At 37.4% G+C, this 26349-nt stretch overlaps 1 protein-coding gene across 5 annotated transcripts in view; it reads right to left on the bottom strand.

Moving 5' to 3' along the window:
• The window catches only part of Rtkn2 (rhotekin 2), a 73872-nt gene extending 71389 nt beyond the window's left edge, over positions 1-2483 (bottom strand). For 2 of the 5 annotated variants that reach the window (XM_021239170.2, XM_021239173.2), the window contains exons 1-2: positions 2181-2451; positions 2-46 (exon numbers count right to left, since the gene is read on the bottom strand). In XM_021239170.2, coding sequence (XP_021094829.1) covers positions 2-46; positions 2181-2240 — 105 coding nt within the window. In that variant the 5' untranslated portion in view covers positions 2241-2451. The other 3 variants (XM_087184809.1, XM_021239171.2, XM_021239172.2) reach the window with 3 other exon arrangements.
• Between the last annotated feature and the right edge of the window lie 23866 nt (positions 2484-26349).

Genomic DNA, 26349 nt, shown 5'->3' with positions numbered 1-26349 from the left:
CCTTCCTTGCTGAGGAAGATCTCAAGACAGTGTGAGTTAAGTGGATCTGAGAGGGAGGACATAAACAGGATAAACCGGTAAGTTTATGCACAGCTTTTCAATGTAGTTTGAGTTAATAATTAAAAAGGCTATTGTTTTGGCCGGTTTTGTTTTCCATGCAACTTGCTTTATTATATATTCAGCTACTCTTTACATGCAGAAATGAACCTAACTAGCAATACTGACTAGCTTATCCAAGAAAGGGTTGATGGAGCCCAGCCAAAGGACTTAGATAATAAGGGTAAACGTGCTGCTAGGAAGGAACTGAAGTCTAGTCCCACGCCCAAAGAGAATAATGATCATGTAATGAGGACACACACTGAGCACTCAATGATGATATTTACCAATGTCAAAAATGGAAGAATACTTACCTGGCAGGGGAGATACCATACATTTTTCCTGCAATGAGGTATTATATCTCAAATTTTATTTTAATTTTAAGATCTTTTTTAAGAGCTTAAACATTTAAGATTCTCAAATACCAATAACTTTCTGAGATAAGCATTATAGCCATTATATAACTGTGGAAATTAAACTTAGATAAGGACGGTGATTTATTCAAAACTGCACAAGCAAAGTTCGGTTTGACTTTAATCTGACTCCAAAATCAACTTTCTTTGCTGTGAGGAGTAAGAGTTGGGCAGAAGTATTTGGTACTGATTTCCTCAAAAGCACTGGTCTTATCCTAATTATATGGCTGTTTCATTCACATAAAAATACACCAAATAAAAATTAAATATAACATTCTCTTATTGGCTCCATATTCTTGTTAGTTTAAAACCTACTACTATTTTATGATTTTTCTCAAAGATCCAAACAAAAGCAATTTCACTTTTCTATTACTTTGTTTTTACAATGCTGAGAAATAGCTAAGCATAGTACTCTCCCACATATATAAAAACACAGCCTTTATGTATTATTTAATATTTAAATATTTATTTTCATTTCATGAAGCCAAATTTCTTTCATGACCTTATCATCTCTGTTTTCTCTTCCATACCATTCCTAAATATTACTGCAGCACACAGCTAATAAACCAACACCTATGAGACATGCATAATCCTCAACAGTTTGGCAACTTTCAACAAATGAAGATGGTATACAAAACAATCAAGACAGCCAAAGTACATAACAAGAAGTACTCTGCAACAAAATCTTTGAAACTTTTGAAAACACTGTCAAAACAGCACAAATTACTAATAAAGGTATTGGATTTCTTTTGCACAATAACTCTTAATGACTGGCTTTATTTCTCACAGTATTTTTTGAAAACTTTCTAACAATGTTGTATGTACTAAACAGTGTATAGGCTTCTAAGCAAAGGTGTTAGGTTGCGCCACATTAAACTGCAAATAATCTAACGATTTTGACTTACAAAACTGCTAATTTCATATGGTTTAAACTACTGTACTTTAAAAGTAGGTAAAAGACAGTGGAGATTAAAATGGAAGTCTAGATCCAGCTGAGACAGTTTTAAAATCTTAAAATTATGGTTAAGAGTGAGAAGTATAATACAACATTAACTACAGATGTTGCCAAGAAATAATGTCGGTTTTCATTAAGTAGATCAACATAACGCATATTCTACACAGTTAAAAAGCAAACACCAAACTTTAATCCAATTCCAAGCGTCATCTCCCTACCATTCTAGTTACTATATTTGCGGAAGAGCTCACTCCCTTCAACTTTTTCTAAAGTTCTGAGGTTGCAGTCCGCTTCCCCACTCCGCGTCCCTCTCAACATTTCATGCTGTATATAGACATCGCCCCAAGAACTGTGCTTTGCATTATCAAATCTAGTACTAAGCCACCTGTCCCCATTGGCCTTGGTGGCTTTCTCGGAAATCCCGGGACCCACTCCCCCTGCATCACCTACACTTGCAAAACCGCGTACCTCTAAGCCCGGGGAAGGCGGCACACAGGCGAGCCGGAAATGAGCGGCGGGGCCCGGCATCGCTTCCCCATTCCAGGCCTCAGTTTATTCCGCGGAATCCGCGGGTGCATTTGCCCAAGCCCTCTGGAGGCCCAAGAGTGCGTCTCCGAGTCCATCCCCTTGTTTCTGGCCGCGCCTGAGTTCGGGTGCGGAGTGAGGCTTCCCCGAACACCTGACAGGGCGGCCAGGCGAAGCCACCTCCCTCTCACCTGCTGGGCCGAAAGCCCCGCCTGGCCGAGCTCGCGCTCCCACTGCGTCTGCCCCTCCATCTCCAGCGCCAACGGTCGCAGCCGTCGCCACTCTCCTCAAAGAAATTTGAAAAGCCCGCCCCCAGCTATAGCTACGGAGGATGCCAACCGCCCGCCAGTACCAAGTGCCGGTCACAGGGGGACCGGGCCCCAGGACCAGCGCGCGCGCACGCGCAAGCGGCCACGCCGGGAGTCGGTGGAGACACGCGTTGGCAGTGCGACCCTCTGGAAGTGCAGAGGACCTGGGAATTTAAGGTCTGGACTGGGAAGAGGGACGGGACTGGAGGCAGAACTGGGCGGGACCGGGGCGGAGCCTGAGGCCGGGGGCGGGGCCGCGGAGAAGAGTCAGTCTGATCGGACGGAGGTGTGGAGCTGGTTTGAGAGTGGAACGATTGCGTTAGGGTCCTGCTTTCTGCACCCCATCAGAGGCCCAGGGTGATCTGGGTGCAGTCCCTACGCACTGCCTCCAGACAACTCTGGGACACAGGGTGTCACGGGGGGACCCAGGGAGTCGCGTTCCCAGAGAACCAGACGACATTGCTCTCCAACAGGGCTCACTCTCTTCTCACCTAGCGCTGCCTTGTCTCTCAGGGTCCCTCAGAGATCATGGCCTTATTAATCAGGCTGGTGAGACACCATGTCAGACATGTAGTAAGGTCTCATCTATTGCCCCTGGTGTTCATAATCCCACCCACCCCGTTCGCTCATCTCCCTACCCCTCTCCCTGCCTCCTTCTCTTGTTCTTCTTGTTACTGTAGTTTTCTCCTTCTCCCCCGCTTTCCATCCTCACCCTCCCTTGTCCTCCCCTTCCTCTTTCCGTTCCTTTCCCCTCCCCTCTCCCCTTCCTCCTCCCCCTCCTCCCCTTCTCTTCCCCCCACCAATATCCACCTTGACAGCACAATGGGGTAATACATCCAAGAAGTCATTATTCTTTGCTCATGCTGACTTCCCGTTCACAAAGAATACAGGAAGCGTCTTTGCGCGTCCGTTTTTTGTACCGAGGTCAACCCTCCTACCCTCACCTCATAAAAAGCTTCGGACACTTCCTTCCAGAAATAAGGTGACCATGCTTTTCATTTCCCTGGAACAGTCCCTGTTTGAGCCTGTTGTCCCAGTGTACTATCAACTGTACTTGTTTCAAAGTGTATTTTAAATTATATGGCTGTCTTAATCCACAAATCTCTTTTTTAGCGATTGGTTTGAAAATGTGCTTAAGAATATGAATGCCTTTTCCCTCAAATGGATAATTTGCCTGTTCAAGATCCTTTCTACTGGATGATTCTAGAAGCCTGCACCATTTAGGAATGACTCTCCCCTTACATTAGGAGTACGTGGGTCATTCCTGATGACCCATATCCTTACACCCAACTCTCAAGTTTGTGGATTTCAAAATTACCAACACAGAGCTCACCTTTTCTCCCAACACAGATCTGAATTCCATTGTCATTAGTTTCCCCTTCCCTGGTCCACACCTCTGTTTTATGCTACCACTTTTGTGTAATTATCCTCTATTCCATGTGAGCTGCATGAACCTGGTATAATACCTGACTCATAAAAGAAATACACACAGAGACCTCATTATTGGACATATAGTATTTATCATACAACACACATAGCTCTCAGACTCAAAACACATGCAGAAGACATTACTTTATAAAAATGGGGGCAAGCAACCAATTTGAAATCAGACACTTATATAGAAATATTTGATGGATTAATACTAGGCATATAGCTGCAGATGCATTTATAGTACTCCAAAAGGCAATCTATACTAAATTACTATATTTAGTAATTATCTGTAGAATATAGTTGATGTGAAACAATTTTCTTTTTGGAGAAGGGGTGATGTGGGCCTATATCTTTATTATTCATCAAGGGATGTGCCCAGGTAGTGCTTAAGTGCTTAACTATTATCTGATGATTAAAATAACTCAGAGTAGGACTTCTCTTTTCTCAGATATCCTGGGGTTCTTTCTTGTTCCTGCTAGCTTCATCAAACAGATTTCTTTGGTGTTTGTAATGTATATAAAAATAGAATCACCTATGGAAACACCAGAAGGTTAAAAAGGTTACATGTAGTAGTTGATTAACTTGAGAATTTATTTATCTAGTAATTTCTGTATCTTACAACTCCAGAAAGTAAAAAAGTACCACCTCTAAAAATCTTTGAGAATTAATTTGGATATCTCTTAACCCACCTTCCTTGCACTCTCTTAGAAAGTGAATTTCCAAATTTCCACTCAACTGTTCAGGGTGCTGAGCTTCAGATGGAGGTTGAATGATGGAATTCCCATCCTACCAATATTATAGCCCATGATAAGGTCAATACTTGATGCTAATTACAATTATAGGTATTAGTTGTATCTAATAATATATGTCAAATAGATGGTATTTTATAATTAAAGAGAAAGCATTTGACAAAGAACAAATAATTTAGATAATAATAAATGTTAAAAATATATTTTCTACTTTTTATTCCTGATATTCCTCTTCTTAACACTGTAGGAGGTTAAAGGAAAAGAAAATACTGAGCTTGAACTCAGCTCCCCATTATGTAACAGACATGTTAGGTTTTAAAAGGTAGTTTGTTGAAAAACAGGTAACTTGTAATTTCTACTAGTCTCTCAAACTCTCAAAAAGTCATATTAAAAAATTCTCTTGCTGCTTCTGTTACTCATCCATTCACCTTATAGGTAATGTATTTTGAATGGACTTTTTAAATTAGAGCTGTATTTTGAATTATATACAAAAGAGAGAAAGAGGAAGCAGAGGAAAGAGGAGGAGGAGGGGAAAGAGGAGAAAGGAAGGGGGAAGAGGAAAAGGAAGAGGGGAAGGAAGAGGAAAAACTGAAGTAAAGCTTAGGTGCAGCATTTTCTTAAAGGAATAGGACATAATCTACAAACAGCTGAAGCATCATATAATCATAAGGAGGATACAGATTGCAGAGTTTAAGGATTTATTAGCCCTAGGACCTTGGGCAAGCCACTCAGTTTCCTAATCTATAAAACAAGAATAATAATACACATCTTTTCTTTTAAAAGTTGTTGAGAGACTCTGATGAGATAAGATTTATGTAAGAGCTTTGTAAACTGATTATCCTACAAAATCATGAGCCATCACTAGTACAGAAGGAACATGTCAGTACTGAAAGGCACCTGTACTGGGCCCACAGAACTCTAAGAATTGCATGAGAAACTGTATGTGCATCAGTTACATTCAAAATATCTCACCTACTGCTGACAGATAATATCTAGAGTATACACTTTAAAAGTTCCTACAGTAGAACAATCCAATGGACACCCCCCCCCCCCGCGCTGCTCCTCTGTACAGTCACCTGGTTCCACACTACAAAGACACAGAGGACACTGGACCACCAGACCACAGTACTGAGTCCAGCCGCTCCCAGCCCAGAGGTAGGGGCTTCTGAGCCATTGTCCCACTGCTCCTGGTCCAGAGGAAGGGGCTTCCTGGCCACCATCCCTCCCACTGCTCCCAGCCCACAGGAAAGGGCTTTTGGGCCACCATCCCTACCGCTGCTCCTGGACACTGTCCCACCTCTCCCAGCTGAGGGGAGGTAATCCATGCAGGCGCCAACAACACCTGCCACTTCCCCCCCCAGTTGAAATGAGAAAACACGTAAATAACTCTCAGAACCAGACTTCCAGATCACCTACAGCAACCCCAAAGGGAAATGAGATGGAACACTCTGATACTCAGCAACCTGGACCCACTGAACTGGCAACAAAAGGGGATCTGGAAAAAATGAAATCAGAAATAATTTCTCAGATAACAGGAGAAATAGTGTGCCTAGTGCAAGACAAGATTAATAAATCTAGAGAGGAACTGAGGAACATGATGGAATCCCAACATAGGAAAAAAATGGAATCCATAAAACAGATGCAAATAGATTTCCAGGACATGAAAAACTCCATTGAAAGTCTACATAGCAGAATGAGCCAATGTGAGGACAGAATTTCAGACATAGAAGATAAGATTGCAATTAGTGACCAGGAAAATAAAAATTGCTTCAAAATTATAAGGGAACATGAGAAATCAATCCAGGAGCTGCTAGATGATGCAAAGAAGAGTAACATAAGACTGACTGGAGTCAATAAAGAAACAGGAGAGAGTGGAGATGACATAAAAAAAAACTCTTCACAGAAATAGTGGCAGAAAACTTCTCAAGCAGGGGAAAAGAGCTTGACATACAGATAAGTGTGGCATATAGGACTCCAAATAGCCTTGATCAAAAAAAAATCTACACATAGGCATATAATTGTTAAGATTCCAGAAACTCAACAGAAGAACAAAGTTCTACAAGCAGTTAGAGAAAAGAAACAAATCACATACAAAGGAAAGCCCATCAGAATCACAGCAGACTTCTCAACACAAACCATCAAGGCAAGAAGAGCTTGGAGTGACATATTCCAAGCCCTAAAAGAAAACACCCTCTAATCCAGATTGATGTACCCTGCAAAACTATCTTTCAAAATGGATGGAGAAATAAGATACTTTCATGACAAAGAGCACCTTAGGAACTTCGTGAATACCAAATCAGCACTCCAAAGAATTTTACACAATATCCTAGGAACAGACATTGAGCATCACAACCCCAGGAAGCAAAGCAGAATGAACCCATCTGGCATGACAAGAAATTAAATGTAAAGGGGGAGAACCAAACAAAAACAAAAAGTCATGGCAATGACAAGTCAATACATATCAGTTATAACCATCAATGTTAATGGTCTCAATTCACCAATCAAAAGAAATAGACTGGCAGAATGGGTCAAGAAGCAAAATCCAACAATATGCTGCATACAAGAAACACACTTCATTCCAAAGGAAACTCATAGACTGAAAGTTAAAGGGTGGAAAACAATACTCCATGCAACAGGAACCTGAAAAAAAGCAGGAGTAGCTATCCTCTTTGCAGATCAAGTAGATTTCAAACCAACACTGATTAAGAGAAACAAAGAAGGACACTACACCCTTGTAAAGGGAACAATCCAAGAGGAAGACATGACAATCATAAATATCTATGCACCAAACACTAGTACACCCAGCTATATAAAACAAATACTAACGGACATGAAAAGTCATATATGCACTAATACAATTGTAGTGGGGGACCTCAACACCCCACTGTCACAAATAGATAGATCAACTAGACTAAAAATAAGTAATGAAATACTAGAACTCAATCAAACTCTTGAACAAATGACCTTAACAGATGTTTCCAGAGTCTTCCACCCCACAAAATCAGAATACACATTCTGCTCAGCTGCACATGGCTCATTCTCCAAAATAGACCACATACTCACACATAGAACATGTTTAAGAAAGTGCCAAGGAATTGAAGTTATGCCCTGTATATTATCAGACCATAGTGTGATGAAAATGGAAATCCATAGCAAAAGAAACTCGAAAAATTTCTTAAACACGTGGAAATTGAACAACACACTTTTGAATAACCAATGGGTCACAGAGGAAATTAAAGAAGAAATCAGACAGTTCCTTCAATTAAATGACAATGACAATACAATGTATCAGAATCTATGGGATACAATGAAAGCAGTCTTATGAGGGAAATTCATAGCAGTGAATATGCATATTAGGAAAACAGAACAAGCCCAATTAAACAACCTGATGCTGAATCGCAAGCTTCTAGAAAAGGGAGAGCAGGACAACACCAGAGCTCATACAAGGGAGGAAATTATAAAGACCAGAGGAAAAATCAATCCAATGGAGACAAAGAGAACAATACAAAAAAATCAATGAAGCCAAGAGTTGGTTCTTTGAAAGAATCAACAAAATTGACAAACCCTTAGCCAACCTTATCAGAAAAAGGAAAGAAAAGGCCCAAATCTATGCAGTTAGGAATGAAAAGTGTGAAATTACAACACACCCAGCAGAAATCCAGAGGATCATCAATACCTACTTCCAGAATCTATATGCCAATAAGATGGACAACCAGAAGAAATGGACAGATTCCTAGATACATATGAATTACCAAAGTAGAATGAAGAAGACCTAAAAATTCTGAACAACCCAATATCAACCAATGAAATTGAAAATGTAGTTAAAAACGTATCAACTAAGAAAAGCCCAGGTCCTGATGCCTTCAGTGCTGAATTCTACAAGACATTTAGAGAGGAACTGCTGCCTCTACTGTTTAAACTCTTCAATGAAATTGAAAGGGAAGCAATACTCCCAAAGTCATTCCTGGAAGCAAGCATCACCTTGATCCCCAAAGCAGAGAAAGACCCAACCGAAAAGGAGAACTATAGGCCAATCTCACTAATGAATATAGATGCAAAAATCCTTAATAAGATACTGGCAAACAGAATGCAGGAGATCATCAAGAAGATCATATACCCTGATCAAGTGAGATTCATCACAGGGATGGAGGGATGGTTCAACATTCGCAAATCAATCAATGTAATACACTGTATCAATAGAGCCAAGGACAGAAACCATATGATTCTCTCCATAGATGCAGAAAAAGCATTTGACAAAATCCAACATGCATTCATGATAAAACCCCTACAAAAAATTGGAATAGATGGTCTCTACCTCAAACTGATAAAAGCCATCTATGAAAAACCAACAGCCAACATCATACTAAATGGTCAACAACTGAAATCCTTCACACTAAAATCAGGAACAAGACAAGGATGTCCACTATCACCACTCTTGTTCAATATAGTTCTGGAAACATTAGCCACATGTGGAGAGCGAAAGGTTGAAATAACCTTGAGAGACCTCTGAGTCTCTTGAGAACATAATCAATCCTGGATATGCAGCTGGCACAAAAACAAGGATGGTTACTTGTAAGGAGAGTGGTTAAATAGAAAGAGTTCGAATGTCTGTAATGCAAGGGAATGTTATTCCCGGAGTTGTAACGATACATTTGACCTTTTCCCTGGAAAATAATTAGTTGCCAAATTATGTGCTGAGGAGGGGTTGGGGGTTGTGGAAAAGGTATATAAAGGGCAATAAAGTGGGAAGAGGGGTCTCTCCTCTGCCTCTCTCTCCTTTTTCTTATCCTCAGAGGTTGTGTTTTTCTTTCATCCTCTCCCCTCCTCTCAGGTACTGTTCGACTAGTGACGGCTGGCACCGTCACAGCCACATCAATTAGACAAGAGAAAGAAATAAAAGGATTAAAGATAGGTAATGAAGAAGTCAAATTGTCATTATTTGCAGATGACATGATACTCTATATAGAAGACCCCAAGAACTCCACCAAAAGTCTTCTAGACTTAATAACCAAATTCTGTCAAGTAGCTGATTACAAGGTCAACACACAAAAATCAATAGCTTTCCTCTATATGAATGACAGACTCACTGAGAAAGAAATAGGGCAAATAATTCCTTTCACAATAGCATCCAAAAAACTGAAATACCTAGGAATCATCCTAACAAAAGAAATCAAAGACCTCTTCTCTGAAAACTATGGCACTCTGAAAAGAGAGATTGAAGATGATATCAGAAAATGGACAGGCATGGTACTGGCAAAGAAACAGACTTGAGGACCAGTGGAACAGATTAGAAGATGCAGAAACAATGCCAGACACACTCAGCCAACTCATCTTCGACAGAGGAGCCAAACACCCTCACTGAAGGAAAGATAGCCTCTTTAATAAATGGTGCTGGAAAACTTGGGCTTCAACTTGCCAAAGATTAAAACTAGACCTATATCTCTCACCATGTGCTAAACTAAAATCAAAATGGATTAAAGATCTAAATATTAAAATAGAAACTCTGAACCAGTTGGAACAGAACAGAAGTTAGGTAGAACTCTTGAAGACATCGGTGTAGGAAAAGATTTTATGAACAAAACCTCAGTTGCCCGTGAACTAGCACAAACAATCAACAAGTGGGATCTCTTCTTATTAAAAGGCTTCTGCACAGCAAGAGAAACCACCAGCAGTCTGAAGAGACAACCCACAACTTGGGAAAAAATTTTCACCTGCTCTTTCTCAGACAAAGGTCTACTATCTTGAATCTATAAAGAACTTAAAAAGATCAGATCTCCCAAATTTAAAGACCCAATCCAAAAATGGGCATCTGAAATGAACAGACATTTCTCAGACAAAGAAATAGTAATAGCAAATAAATACATGAAAAAATGTTCAACATCACTGGTCATTTGAGAGATGCAAATGAAAACAAGATTCTGAGATTCCACTTCACTCCAGAAAGAATGGCTGCTATCATGAAATCAACCAATAACAAATGCTGGTGGGGCTGTGGGGAAAGAGGAACCCTGCTCCACTGCTGGTGGGAGTGTAGACTGGTGCAAGCACTGTGGGAATCAGTATGGAGATACCTCAAAGAACTAGGACTGGAAGTCCCATTTGACCCCACTATTCCACTGCTGGGGATCTTCCCCAAAGAATTAAAAGAATCATACCACAGTGATATATGTGCACCCATGTTCATAGCAGCACAGTTTGTGATAGCTAAAACTTGGAAACAGCCCAAATGCCCATCAACTGGAGACTGGATAAAGAAAATGTGGGTTTTTTTATAAAATGGAGTACTACTCAGCCATAAAAATTGAGAAATTAGAGACATTTATAGCTAAGTGGATGCACATTGAGGCAATACTCTTAAGTGAAATAAATAGGACACACATGTATAAATACTGAATAGTTTCTCTGGTGTGAGAAACTGAAAGTGTAAATAAGGACTAAAATGTATAATAGGTCATGTGAAATAGGAAGAAAAGGGGCAAAGGGGAAGAAAGTGGGAGGGGTATGGGAAAGGATAGAAGGGAATGGAATTAATATGAGAAAATGGAGAAGTAGGAACAAAATCTTTGTAAATAGGGAGGAATGGAGGGGTTGAAGGGAGGGCTGGACAACCGGGAAAAATAAGAACCAAGAGAGATTATGTAAAGGTGCAAATTTCCAATGATGAATGTCATTATATTGTATACCTAAAATGTACCAATGATTAGAATGAATAATCAATAATGCAAAATAGGAAGAAACGATCCAAAGGGGTAGGGGTAGGGGGAGGGGCAGGGGAAAGGAAAGAAGGGAAAGGAAAAATGCTGAGAAATGGAAAAAATGGAAATAAAGTCTTTGTAAATAGGGAAGGGTGGAGGGGGTGAAGGGAGGGCTAGGAATGGGGAAAAAATTAGAACCAAGATGCATCATGTAAAGGTACAAGTTCCCAATGAGAAATGTAATTGTGTTGTATACCTACAATGTACTAATAAAAGAATTTAACAACAACAAAAAAAGTTCCTACAGTAAGGACCAAAATGGATGATAGATATTGGGAGTAGGACAAAAACGTTCAAGTAAGGAGGGGAACAAGGAGGGGGGAGGGGAAAGAGAAAAGAAAAGAAATGGAAACAAAATTGTTATAAATCAAGAGGGGAAGAAGAGTTGAAAGAATGGGAGGAGAATGAGGGAAAAAGAATCAAGATATATTATGTACAGGTGCAAATTTCCTACAGTGAACATGATCATGATGTATATCAAAAGTGTACTGCGCCGGGATTTACCTCAGTGGTTTCGCCGCCTGGAAGACCAAGGGCCTTACCAAACACTCCAAGTAGCTGACTGTAGTGAGGATCACCCAGGAGGAAACACACCGGACAGATTGAGATAGTAAAAAACAGACCTTTATTAGTCTGGCCAGACGGCACCCTCCAAGCAACAAGCTTAGAAAGGCCTGAGCTCAGGGTTTGGAAGGTTTTATAGAGGCTGCAGGGGAGCTTAGCAAGCAGAACTACAGAAGAGGAATTTTTGAGGTTAGGGGATGGTTAGGGGAGTTTGCAGATGTTCTTTACTTAGCTAACAGGATGTTCTTCACACAGAAACAATGGTACATTCCATGGTGTCTTAACAGATAAACAAGTACATTCCGGGAACTCTGTGTCCTTTAGTGAACCCGAGACCCACAGGGACAAGATGAAGGGTTTGTAACAAGATGGCGTTACTTGTGCTAAGTTTCACCTGGGTCTTACAGCCTGCCTCGCAAGCACAAGGACCCGAGTTCGATGCCCAGTACCAAAAAAAAAAAGGGTACCAATAAAATTAAATTTAAAAAATAAAAATAGAAGCTCCTACAAATCAATAAAAATCCATTTGGAAAATGGCTGAAAGGGCTAATGGTATGAGTATTATTTGTGAAGTGACAAAACATGAAAGATTGTTCAATCTTACTATTAGTCTGTAAATTATAGATTAAGTCCTCAAAGAGATAATATAGTGACTATATTGATCAGTGTTAAGAAATCAGATAATGCTAGAGTTAGTGAAAATGAAAGTCTGGAGGAAATTATACAGTGGTGCAGGAGATAGAAGTATCTTTCTTATGTATCCTTCAGGAAATTCTTGTAAAACTGTACTAGTAAGATTGCTTATTTTATGTATTTATTTGTTTTTGTGCTACTGGAATTTGAACCCAGGACTGTGAGCATGCCAGGCTAGTGCTTTACCACTGAGCTACATCCCTGCCCCCATTATTTATAATAGAAAGTCTATTAAAAGGATACAGATGTTCATTTCAGGAACATGAATAAAATGTGCTGTGACCAATGGAATATCATATATTTTTTAAAATGAGTAAACATAAGAATAAATCTTTGAAATACTTAATGAGGTAAGGTAGTTTCAAAAGAGTACATAGGATATAATTTGTTTGAATCTCAATACAATAACAAGAAAATTGAAACAATATTATTTAAGAAAACTGAAGAACCCTAGCTAGCAAAACAAACTGCATATTGCTGATTGACCCACCTGCCTGTCCTTTAGATGAACTTAGAAGAAGGAAGCTTAGAAACCTCCTCCCCTTAAAAGGTCCCTTTAGAAATAACAATTAATCAACTATTGTTTTACAAATGTTCTAACAGCAGGATGTTCTGCTTCTGTACTTTTTGCTTGCTTTGCTAGTTCTATCCCATAGGGGGACCTGGAAACTGTTGGCCTCAAAGGTATATAAAACATGTTTGTCTCCCCCCAGTCAGGGCTCGAGTCCCATGCTCAGCTCAGGTCTTGGCCGGTAATAAACTCCTGTGTGGATTTAATATCGGTCTCTGGTTGGTTCTCTCTCACTGGGTCTAACAAAAACAGACATGTGTTTAAAGTATACGTATAAAGGAAGATAATGCTAAAAACAAAATTCAGGCTCGTGGCCATCTCTGGGTGGTAAGCAGAAAGTTGGTAGAGAAACAAAGCCTGCAGATACAAAACTACTTACTGATCATCTTTTAATTAAGTTAGTTCATTTTATCTTATTTTGTATATATCAAACATTTCATGATAAATAATTTTGAGTTTGCAAACTATCCTTGCAAAAGTTAAATACTGATAATACATGGCATTAAAAATAATCTTTTCTCTGCAAAAAATGAAACTATTTTTAGTTTCCAAACTTGGACTTGACACTTGATTCCTTTCCAGTACATTTCTTTTTTTTATTTGAAAGCCTGATAATCACAACTGTGATGCACTGGTAACTGTGCCCAAAAGGAGGCACTGAAGAATTAGCTGTGTGGGTTTTTCTGTGGACACTTAAAAACCATTACTTGGGAATACTGGAAGCCAAGGGCTCAGAGGAATCTGTAAGGGATGAGAAGTCTGACAAGCAGGTAGAGATAAAATTAAGCCCAATTTAAATTAATACTCCTAATGTGACCCACATATTACACATAGAGTCTAAGGAAATTAAAGTGACTTTATAAACAGAATGCCTCTTACTGACCAAGCAAATCAGTCAAAGGAATTAGTTGTGTGATTTGAATCAGCCCTCCAGGCCTAGGTGTGGTGGCGCACATCTGTGATTACAGCACTCACACCTGTGATCCCAGCTGAGACTAGAGTTCAAGGGCAGCCTGGGCTACATAGTGAGGTCAAAGCCAGCCTGATTTACATAGTGAGACACTGTCTCGAACAGTCCTCCACCTAAGACACAAAGACTTTTCAAGGCTTGGAAATATTGTACATCTAATATTTGGAGATGTATTATACATATAATATAGTTGATGTATATATACAGGCCAGTATATGTATATATATTGAATATATATAACAGCCTGAACAATTTTGAAGGATCCATTGTCAAGATCTTCCACTTTTGTTCCAGAGACAGGAGATTAGGGTGTGGCAAAGCTGGCTGGGGAAATAGGTGTGACTTGTTAGTTACAAATGTGTCCCTGGACACATGCCCAGAACTCATGGACTTCTCCTGAGAACTTGAGCAGGTTTTTGATAGGATGGTCTACACCTGCCATCAGCCTGAGGAGTGGGTGATATAAAAAGGATGATCCATGCTGAGTTTTTGCCACTGATCTGTCACATGGTTGGCAGGCCCTCATGCTGTAGGGTGTACTTTTTTTTCCTGCTTTCACTTGGCCCAACCTTGCACTCCAGAGCCTGTGTCTTCTCCTATCTCTAAAACAACTTTGCTACCATTTGTGCTTAGTCTTGACCAGATCTTTGCTTAGGACAGAAAGAAACTAGAAACCACCTCCAGAAGGAGACTCCAGCACCTCCAAATTAGGTAAAACTCCCTCTCCTGAAATCCCTCTAACAACATTCCTGCACATTTACCAGACCTCACATTGGTCTTCCTTTTGTAGTCAACTTTTTCCATTTGATAAAAGGAAAGGATCTCTTTCACACATCCTTTCTTCATTGTCTTAGGCTACAAAATTCATGCCATAGCTGAGGGGATATTTAGAATTATTGATGTTAATGTTGATATAAGCAATGAACCAGAAGCTTAGTGCTTACATTTATAAAAATGAATAACAGATGTGGAATTGATGTTGAACTCTGCCTCATTTCAACACAAGTAACATTAACCCACAAATACATAATCAGAGGAAAAAGGGCTCATCCATCTCATGAAATGTGAAAATATATAAAACTTCAATTTCTGAAAAAAAATTTCGATTTACATACATGTCTTTGTTTCAGAAGAGTATAAGGTGAGCAATAAAGATCTATCACACATTAAAAACATTTATATTTGCATAAAATTCCTTGTAGGAAATGGAAGGTAAACACAAGTTTAAGTAGGAAAAGTAACAATGTAAAATTTCCAGCTTAGAAGTAAAGTTGTTTACATATGGACAGTGGTGAGTGGTTATCACTTCTTTCACTATATACACTACATGAGGATAATGTTTGATTGAAACATTTAATTATTTTCAATAAAAATGCCACCTTAAAAGTATCTAAGGGCAAAAAAAAAATTTAATTCCCTTAGGAGTATTTGTGCAGACTCTGTGTGTGTGTGTGTGTGTGTGTGTGTGTGTGTGTGTGTGTGTGTGTGTGACTGGGTCTCTCTATGTAGTTCATCCTGGCCTGAACTAGTCCCCTCTCAAAGTTCATATGTCAAAGCCTTAACATCCAGGACCACAGAATGTGGCTGTATTTGCAGATAGAGCCTGGTGTTCTTATAAAAAGGAGCAATTGTGGACACAAAAACAAAAGACGATCCACATATACATAGAAAGAAGAAGACTGTGAGACTGGAAAGATGCATCTATAATCCAAGGGATGCCAAAGATTGCCGGAGAACACCAGAAGCTAAAAGAGGCAAGGAAAGATATTCCCTTACACCTGTCAGGGGCACCTTCACTCTGCTTTAAACTTTGGGCCTCCAATACTGTGAGACAATGACTGTCTTCAAGCCACTCAGTTTTGAGTACTTTGTTACAGAAATCAGGAAAGGAATAGAGGAGTAACTCTTCATATCCTTAGATTTGGTAATGGTTTCTAAGAGATGACCCTAAAAGCACAACAACAAAATAAAAAACTTCACAAAATTAAAAACTTCATCAATATTAAAAGCTTGTGTGCTAAATGAAAGAAGATATGGAGCTTTCTTTGAGAATAATGAAAACATTTGTTGTTCAACATTGTGAATATAACAAATGCTACTGAATTATATACTACTTTAAAATTATTAAATAATAATTTAGGTATATATTTTACCACAATAAAAGTAAGTTAAAAAATAGCATATAGGCTCATTTTAGGCCATCATTCTCCATATAAAATTGTTAAATGAGTCTATAAATATCCTTGACATCATCGCAATATTGAATCTTTTCATTTATTAACAGTATAATTTTCTGAGTCTTCTTTACACCTTTCATTGCAGTTTTAATTTTTTTTTTTTTTTTTTTTGAGATAGGGTCTCACTGTGTATTCATGCTGGCCTTGGACTCACTATGTAGTAGCCCAGGGTGGCCTAGAACTTGCAGCAATTCTCCTGCCTCAGCCTCCCAAGTTCTGGGATTACAGACATGGGCCACCATGCCTGTCTGTGCAGATGGTTTTGAAAACTTCTGATTTAAATATCTAATAGCATCATATTCCAATAACTAGATAGATACACTTGCAGAAGATATACTTGCAGATGGATCCAGACCCACTTCCTTAAGTTCTTCTCCAATTGTCCTCCCTCTGTGCCCCAAGACCCCTTATGCATGCTCAGTGTACTTCCAGTTTTCAGGACAGTCCCATCAACTTCTCTAGGTATTTTTAAGTTACATTAATATTATGAATTAGGTGAAGGACAGATTCCTCTCCTGGATTGGTTCTGGAAATCCTCTTTGTAGAAAATTCACCACCCTTTTCTCCTCAAGAGTATCTTGGTTATTAATGGGTCTTTGCTCCTTTGTGCAAAATTTTGACTTAGCTTCTCAAGTTCTGAAGGAGCAAAATAGAATTTTATCAGAATTGTATTGAATTTAGAAGGATATTATATATTTAATATATTCTATATTCCCATTCATGAACATCATACATGTTAACAATTTAGATATCTATATCTTTTAATAAAATTCTCATTTTTTTTCCACATTAAGCCTAAGTATATCTTTTATTTATCTGTGTCTAATTTCCTCTGAAATTCGTCCCTTGAGTTTTTATTTCAATAATTACAGTTTTTATTTAGAACAGTCAATTTTAGTTACTCTTTAAAATTTCCCTGGACATTTCAAATTATCTTTTGTTCTCTATTTCCATAATTTTTTTATTTCTACAAATCTTTTTATAATTATTCTACACTCTGTATCTAATCATCCTAATATTTGTAATTCCTGAGGATATTATTCATTTGATGTCATTTCTACTGACATTTACTCGTGATGATTTGTGTGTTCATATTTAGCCAATCTATACTTTGTTACTAAGAGTATTTATGTATGCTTCTACTGGGAACATAATACTCTAGACGCCCGAGACCAATTAATCTAGACTCCTAAGCTTACTATATGAATCTCTGGTGCACATTCTTCTACTGGCCATTCGCAGAGCAAAACTATTTGTGGATGTGCCTGCAGGTATGCACGTCTGCTTACAGCTCTAATTTCAACACAAGACTTTTTGTTTACATAGTTGTTTTTGTTGTTATTCTATTTTTGGTTCCTTGGTGGTTGTTTGTTCTTTCCTGATATCCCAGCAGGGCTATAAAATAAGGTTTTATGCAGAATTATATTTCATGTAAAATTATTCATTACTGAGAGAAACCATTGATATAAAGTCTACCATACCACTAGTGTAGCAGTCCATAAGAACTGCTGACATGGAAGTCCACAGAAAAGAATTGTTTAAGACCAAAAATCTAAGAATTGCATAATTAACAAGCAATCTTTTGTACACATTTGGGGTTTTTTTTATCTGTTATTTACTTTATTACAATTATTTAAACTTTTTTCGAAGTAAAGATGCATTTTGTAAACTATGTTAACATCAAAATTTAAAAATATTTGAAAGAGGGCCGGGGGATTTAGCTCAGTGGTGCTGCTGCCTGACTCACAAGTGCAAGGTCCTCAGTTGGATCCCCGGTAACGGAAAAAAAAAAAAAAAAAAAAAAGATTTGAAAGAATTGCAATTTTTGCGTGATTTTTTAGCTGTGTAGTTTTCCGAGTATCTTTCTTTCTTTTCTCCATTTATTCTTTTTCTCTCCTTCCTTTTTCTTATTTTTTCCTTTGGTGGCATCTTCAGTACTTGAATCTGTCTTGCTTCCTGAAGAAGATGATGACGGAAACACATGATCATCTGAAGAAGATGTCCCTGATCTATGTCGGCATCAGTGGTGTTTGGGGTTTTGCTTTTTTTCTTTCTTTTGTTTGTTTTTACCTTTATAACTGGTAGGCCTAGTATCTTCAGGACTTTTTTGTGTGGACTTGTCATCCATGTCTATAGAACCTGCCTGCCATGTTGGAAGTCGCAGGAAAACAACTGTTCTGGCCTGGCCTCAGGCCAGGGTACTGAGCCCAGGGTACTGAGCCCCGCGAGTCGGCCCCGCGGCCCCACGGCGGGGCTCGGAGCTGCAGGCAGGGCTTCTGTACATATTTGGTTTTAAAGGAAACTCACCACATTCTCTTTTCTTTTCTTTTCTTTTCCTTTTCCACCTGAAAAAATTGTTCAGTGTCCCAACAGGTTCATATCCCCAGATGTTCCCTTTGAATATGATCCACTTTGAGCCAAACAGAAAAGGAAGGAATTTTCAGAGGTAGAATCAAGTGCAATGAAGAATAATAGCCTTGAGAGTTCCCTCCCAGGTCTAATCAAGGAACATTTCACTCCCTTTGAGACAGAAGATCGTTACAACATCTGCCCTGTGAGATTTCACAACTGCTGCAGACAGGGAGTACTGTGTCTCCCATTCCTCTTCTTTCTAAATGAGAATAGTTACTGAGGTTATTCTGAACATGCTTCCCAGTATGCATGCACATAGTATGCATGCACATAGTATGCATGGAGACGAGATTGTTCAAGCCACTTCCAGACATGAAGGACACCCCGCACCCCATGTAGGGACTGCAGGGTGTCACCCAAGATCCTGTCTATATTTGAGCTTGATATCTTCACTGCTTGGGGCTTCTGGGTGTTCTCCTTCAATGAGTATTTGTCTATTGCCTACAAGAAAGACATTGAACTTAATATTTAGTGCCTAGGAAGGCCAACTATTGTAATCAGGTCCATTTATAAAAAAATTCTTTTCCATTTTTTTCACTTCCTCATAGATTTACCTGTTTGAAAGTAGTCATTATCATGAGGGCCTTTAGTTGATGAACCATGAGCAGAACAGTCTGTACAGCAACTTAAAAGCAAATATATATCTTGACAATTTTCTTTCTCTTTGTCCTAGTGATAGGCAAAATTCCAGATTTCATATATCCTGGGTTGCAGAGTGAGACCAGTCAGTTGTTTTGAGATGAATAGGTAGAAACAAAAAAATTGTTTTTGTTTTGAGCCTCTGTATCAGGGGTTTGTTTGATGCTACAGCATTACTAGGCTCATTCTGATTGGTATTTCAATTATAGCTTTAGCCCTGTTTCCTACTATCCATTTGGCAGGTCAAACTATCTCTAGACCTAATCTGTAATGTAGGAGTAATAATTCTTCACCTATCTTTGCACAGGGTTACTTTGGGTATCCAGTATAAATGAAGCTACTTGAAAAATGTAAAGCATATGCAGATATACGCCAACAGTATAATTAACAACAGTGAATTAATTTGTCTCATCTATATTATGCCAATCTCAACAAGAAAAAATTAGGGAAATTATAAAAACTCAAGATTTAGATCAGATAACAGTGGAATGAAAGTCTTGACAATTTCACAATGGAGTAGAGATACTGCCATCTAAAATATCTCAATAACTCTGCACACTCTATTTTATAATCATAAACTTCTTTTTTTTTGGTACCAGGGATTGAACTCGGGTCCTTGCGCATGCACAGCGGGCAGAAAAACCACTGAGCTAAATCCCCGGCCCAATCATAGTCTTCTTTAAAGAAGCTTTAATGTTTTTGGCATTCTACCATACCTTAAGAGTGTAACTAGCAAAAAGAAAAGAAAAGAATGTAACTAGCAAAAAATAAAGCCAAAGGTATTTTTAGGCAGAAAGTTTATTTTGGCCATAGAAAATATTATATTTTTATGTTGTGTGATTTCAAGGTGAACATTAAGTTGGCTTGCTCACAACAAATCTAGAGTCAAGCTTATCAAACTGCTTTGTTTTCAACCTCCATTTGCTTTTCCTTCTCCCCTAAATTCTAAGTCCCTGGGGGTTGATCCTGGTCTTCCAGTGAGATCATTACATTAGAAAGAACAAATCAAAGAATCTTGTATCATGCCCTTTCTTTGTTTTCTGAAAACCTAAAGGCAACAACAACAACAACAATAAAAAACACAACACCCTGTGACGATTTTCCAGAGTTTAGGAGTTTTTTTAAGCAGTTTTGCACTAGTTAACAAAAATATAAGTGAACAATTTAAGCTGTCAGTGAGAGGGAATTCTGGGCCTTGAGCTGTTGTTTTTGGCTTGTCATTTGCTGTGTTATTAATGTCTAAACCAGTAGGGCAGGGCCACATGATAATTCTATGAAGTGCTATGTTGACTGGTACTGTCACAGTTATGATAATGGTGTGTAATGTATAATTATACCTCAAACTCTGAGTTTCTTTTCTTATCAGACACCTAGACTAGATCACTTATCTCTTTCCTTTATAGGTTTGCATTGAGAAGCCTTAAAGTTTCAGGTTTCATCACGAGCTGTATAAGCTTCACAGTTTAGTTATTCCCAAGTTAGGTGTTAACTAATTTTTTAATGCTAAGTAAAACTTGCTTTTTGCTGGCCACTGTTCTAACTTCTTTCCATCTATCAACTGCCATGAATGTAATTTCATTTCTTTAAACCATTTCTCTATTACAGAAAAGCAATCATTCATTTCTAAAACATGTAAACGTTTTAGTTGAAATAAATAAAGTATAAAATAGCATAGCATATTAACAAGGAACTTTTTGTTACTTGTAAACCAAAGTAAAGTTGACTGACTTTTTTTTTCTGGTACCAGGGATCGAATTCAGGACCTTGCATTTGCGAGGCTGGCACGGTGACACTGAACTAAATCCCCAGCCCTGACTTTGACTTTTTGAAAGAACTTTTGTGCATGCTAGAAAATTTCTGTCATCAGAAACATATTTTAGTTCCAACAATATCTTCACCCCTTAAGCATTTCATATCTTTGCTTTGTTGAAACTGGTATAATAATGTCATTTTGTCCCCATAGCATAGCTACATGAAAGGTAAGATTTTTTTTATCTGCACATTTAATGTATGTTTCTTTATGTGCAGTTCTAAATGTTTTAATGAATTGCACGTATTAATCATACACTTCATTAGTATTTGAAAAATGTTGACCCAAAACATGCTTTTAAAAATATTGCTGTATGCAGAAAAAAATGTGTAAATACTAAAAAGATGAAATAATCCCCCAGCTAAAAAGAATTTCCTTGGGCTGGGGATTTAGTTCAGTGGTACCATGCTTGCCTTGCAAGCACAAGGTCCTGAGTTTGATCCCCAATACCAAGAAAAAGAGAAATAAATAAACTAAAAATAATTTTCTTCCCAATATCCATTATCTTATTTTTTCTGTATAGTATGTATTTAACTGAATGCTGTTTGGAGTTTTTCCTTAATAGCTTTCTAGATTCAAGCATATTTTAGAAATTACGTACAAAATGATGTATATTTTATTATCAAAGGTGAAATTAGTTTCCCTTTTTTGGACATTACTTACTAACAATGTGTATCACTGGTGTTTCAAATTTATACAAATAATAAAAAGAATGGCTAAAGAAGTCAGGACTGCTGTAAATTACTTTTCAACATAATTTAGTTTGAACAAAAATGAGTTTTAAAAATTGAAAATGTCTGTAGACGGGAATGAAAATTTTCTTAAGACTCATTTTATTGATTCTTTTTCTATGTCTTAATTCATTAATTAGAGAAAACAAAAAGAGAAACTAGGCTTCAAAACTATATAATGAGTGATTGGATTTGTTAAATAAATATGAGATTTTACCATGTATTCTTTTACTGTAAGGATGCTTATAACCCATCAAGTTTACAAAGTGAATGTTTTGCTATATTTTTCTAAGGTACAGAGTAAATTCCATAGTGTAACAATTTTAGTGAAAAATCTAGGTTGGTGCCTTTTCTCTATGGCTTAATCAGGTCAGAATTGTTAAGATGTTTGGCCAAATGTATTATAGGACTTGCAGAGCAAAGAATATTCAAAAATAAAATTAGAATTGGAACAAGTCTTAGAAAATATCCATGTAGTTCTATTATATAATTTCTAGAAAATTATTGGTACAGTATAATGAAGTACAAAAATAATTAAAAATGCACCATGTATTAAATGCTTTTAATATGGCAGTGAAGCAAATTGGCAATCTCTTCCTAAAAAAGATCTCTAGTATTTTGATAAATTGCTAGCTTTCATTTATTATATATTTGAATGTTGATATACAGACATTCCTCATTTAATGACCTAGTTACGGTTCTGAGGCTAGGCCATTATTTGAATTGGTCACTGAATGAGGAATTGTATATAGTATGTATGTTACAATATTCAGAACAAAGAAATGGTCAAAGGAAACTCTAACTGGATGACTTTGCTTTTATTTGCACTCTTACAAGTGGTACTATAGTGTATAACATAAAGCTAAAGTACTGTACAGTACAATCAGCAAAAATTAGAGTACTATATAAACAAGGTATGCTGTACCAAAAAAAAAGACATTGAGGGTCTATAAATAAGATGTACAGAATTGTACAAAAAAAATGGGTTGTATGTCCAAGCAGCAGTTCTTAAGTAAAAACAGTCATTAAACAGGTAGGTCGATAAATGAGGAACATCTGTATACCATATGGCATCTTGAGGGACTGTTACCAGGTAGCTTGCTTCTAAAAAGTGGCTCAGCAACTAAACCTTAGTGGGTTCAAGGTTCCTCACCTCTCCTTCAGGAGTTGGATTCCTGGTTCTCATCTCAAGAAAAGAATTGAGTAAAACAACCAAAAAGCAGTGGCAAAGTTTATTTAAGAAAGTAAAAGTGGAAGAGTGAGAGAGAAACTGGCTCTACAGAGCCAGCTTGGGCCAAATACATAGGAAAAGAGGGCAAGGGCAAAGATAAAAGTACATGCTTCATCTGGGAAACACATCATGGGCTACCTGGAAAGTGATGATGATAGCCCTGGCTCCTCATGGCTGCCTTTCTTTTATGCTGTCCAAATCTCAAGGAAACCCATGAGAACTTCTACAACCGGGTCATGAGACTAGGATCTCACACCTCAGGCTGACATCGGGTCTAGGCATCCTACTGAAAACCTGCTTGAGTTCTCTCTAGAAGTCCACCTGCAGGGTTTTGGGAGCTGTTCTGCACATATGTCTGGACCTTGTAATTAACAGGTCACACCTACTTCCCCAGCCAGCTTTTGCCATTCCTTAATTTCTTATCTCAGTACAATCCCTTAATCTGGTAAAAGAACATTTCACAAAGTGATTTTCTGATGTGGCCATTTTTTATGACAACATTTTATTCACGAACATGGATTGGTTGTTAATGCTGGACTGGCACAATACTTTTCCATTATTTAAAAATGACTATATTTGGCAAAGTCTCCATTCAGGTACATGTTTTCCCAAAGGCCCTTCCACCATGTTCAACCATCAGCTTCAGCAGCAATAAATGAAAGGTTCTTGTCTTTCCAGCTGTGAGCCTAAAAGTTGTGGGTTGTAGAAAATGTAGAGTTAAATAGGAAGAAAAGGGTAAGAAAAGAGTAGAAAGAAAAGATGCCCAGTGCTGAAGATTCTGCTGTGCTACTTGTTCTTCTGCCTTCCATACCCAAATTGTCAGAGTTTATATGTGATCCATTAATCAACCTGGAGCTCAGTGGTTGTGACAATTGCAATGTCTTTTAAATAAAATGCTTCCTAGTGATGCCATGACCAGTTTGGTACAGCTGCAGCTGTAACAGAACAAATATATTCATTCTTTCATCGAGAAGCCATTTTCCCCCTCACAGTAGCAGCAATTTTCTCTTCAAAAATAAAGAAAATCTCACTTTATCTTTTAAGCTAGAGAGTGCTTGAACAATAGTCACATCTATCACTCTGATGTCAAGATGTAGCCTCAACATTGCTGAATTCATTTTCAGCTTTTATTGGGAAAAGCTCACTGTTAGGAAAATAATCAAACAGTTATTTCATTGGCTGAATTTTGAGCCTTCAATTTTTCAGACTAAAAGTCTGAAACAAAAAGCCTTGTTATTGCTACTCTTTTTTTTTTCTGGGATCGAACTCAGGACCTTGCACTTGCGAGGCAGATAGCAGAACCACTAAGCTAAATCCCCAGCATTAATGCTACTCTTGAAGTCAATATTCAAACTTTGTAAAATTCTACATGCTGAGTTACACAATTTTCAATAACAATTATTTATTTCTGTGGTTGCATTGCAAACCTCAAATTAACAAGATTAATACCAAAAAGTTACACAACATTAGGAAAAATGCCCGATGCCACAGAAATCAATTTTTAAAATGAGACTACATATCTAAATCTCTTATTATTATCAACATATTTATGCTTGTATGAATAAAGTTCTTCATTCCAGAATGTTAACAAGATGTCTTTCATATATCATTAAAATAACTTATGTCAAATACTTGGCTAAATTATTGAAGCATGTTTAATATTAATAATTTCATACAAATGTCTAGCAAAAACAACCAGTCAAAACTAATGATCAATTAGGATAGATTATTTCTCTTGGCTCCCATTTGCTTTGCTAGTAATCAACTTGCTTCTTCTAAAATGGATCAGTATGAAATGAGTCCTAGTCATTTCACACTTCTATTTTTATAATAAACCAAAGCTGTGTCAAGAAATTAGTTATTCCCTTGCAAGTTATTAATCCTTATGGATATTATAAATCATGTTTTCATCCCTTTAATTTGATATGCTCATTTTCCCTTTAATTATTGTGTACTAATATGATAATACTGCATTAATTTTATTAGTTCTACTTTTAATACGTTTTGTAAAAGTGGATTTATTCTAAAATTAATCACATCTGACTTCATAGTACAAACATCCTTCACTGTTGTTTAAAGGAAGCTCATTTTCGATATGTTTAGGTAAAAGAACCAAAAGGGGATATTAATGTTTTTAATTTTTTAATTTTTCTGGTCCCTTGGATTTTTGTGATGCAACATTTGGTGCATAAATCTCCTATTAACTTGAGCTGGAATCCAAGAGATTAATAATTGAACTCCTTGATTTTTCTTTAGCAAATGATGTAATAGTAGTAAGAGTCATATTATATAGCAAGGTATAGTAAGAAATATAGATTGAATATCATGGAAAAATGAAAGCTTAGGCATGTTGAACAGATGCTTGCCTCATGACAAAAGATTAAGTTTATTCAATGCATACCATGTATATGAAAGGTCATTTCCTTTATAGATTTGTAGAATTTACCACTTCATTTAGCAATTGCTAAGTTACAAATGAAGATTAAAATGGGGGGGGGAGCAAAAATAACTGCAGAATACAGATAAGCAGAAAACCATTATTCTGGAAACACAATTCTTGTTTGAAAATTCTACCAACCAATTATGCTTAATGTAAAGTTTATCATTTAATTTGATTGGGGTCATTCCTTTTTCACCGGCATTACTGAAAAGTAGTATTTTTTTCCTAATGGTTTTGACTTCATAGCTTATGCACTGTCTCTTAAATTATTTCTATGAGTCTTAGTATAAATAAGCTAAAACCATACCATCTTTCCAAGTGTTTTCTTCACCTTTTAAGTACTCTTCCCACTTAAAAATGGAAATGAAATTTCTTTGCTTAGAGAATAACTTAATCTTTTCTATAGACATATGACATAAAATATGAATTAGAGATTTGTCACATAATAAGAATAATATGAGAAGCAACTTTCATTTACTTGGTATTTTAACTGTATAGTCATGGTGCTTAGTTCTTTGTATGTTCTATCTCATTTAACTTTCACAGTTCTGAAATAGGTAAATGTAGAAATGAAAAACTACAAAGTGTCAGTTTTTAAAAAATTGCTCAGTTCACATAGTTAAAAGTTACCAACATGGCTGCAACAGAAGCTAGATGTTTAATTCTATGAGCTTATAGCACTACTTTTTTTTTATTAGAACAGACAAAATAATCTTTTTTGCCAAATATACTGTATCACCACTACCAAGTCCTGTCTTTCACAAAATACTAGGACACAAATACAATTCAGCCACATCCTTTGCCAGTGTATACCAAGAA

The sequence above is a fragment of the Heterocephalus glaber genome, unplaced genomic scaffold (assembly GCF_053883595.1).
Source record: "Heterocephalus glaber isolate CG9 unplaced genomic scaffold, H.glaber_assembly_v1.0 deba00001497, whole genome shotgun sequence".
In the NCBI taxonomy this organism is placed as follows: Eukaryota; Metazoa; Chordata; class Mammalia; order Rodentia; family Bathyergidae; genus Heterocephalus; species Heterocephalus glaber.
Note: the sequence above shows the minus strand (reverse complement) of the source record. Positions and strands in the feature narration are given on the sequence as shown.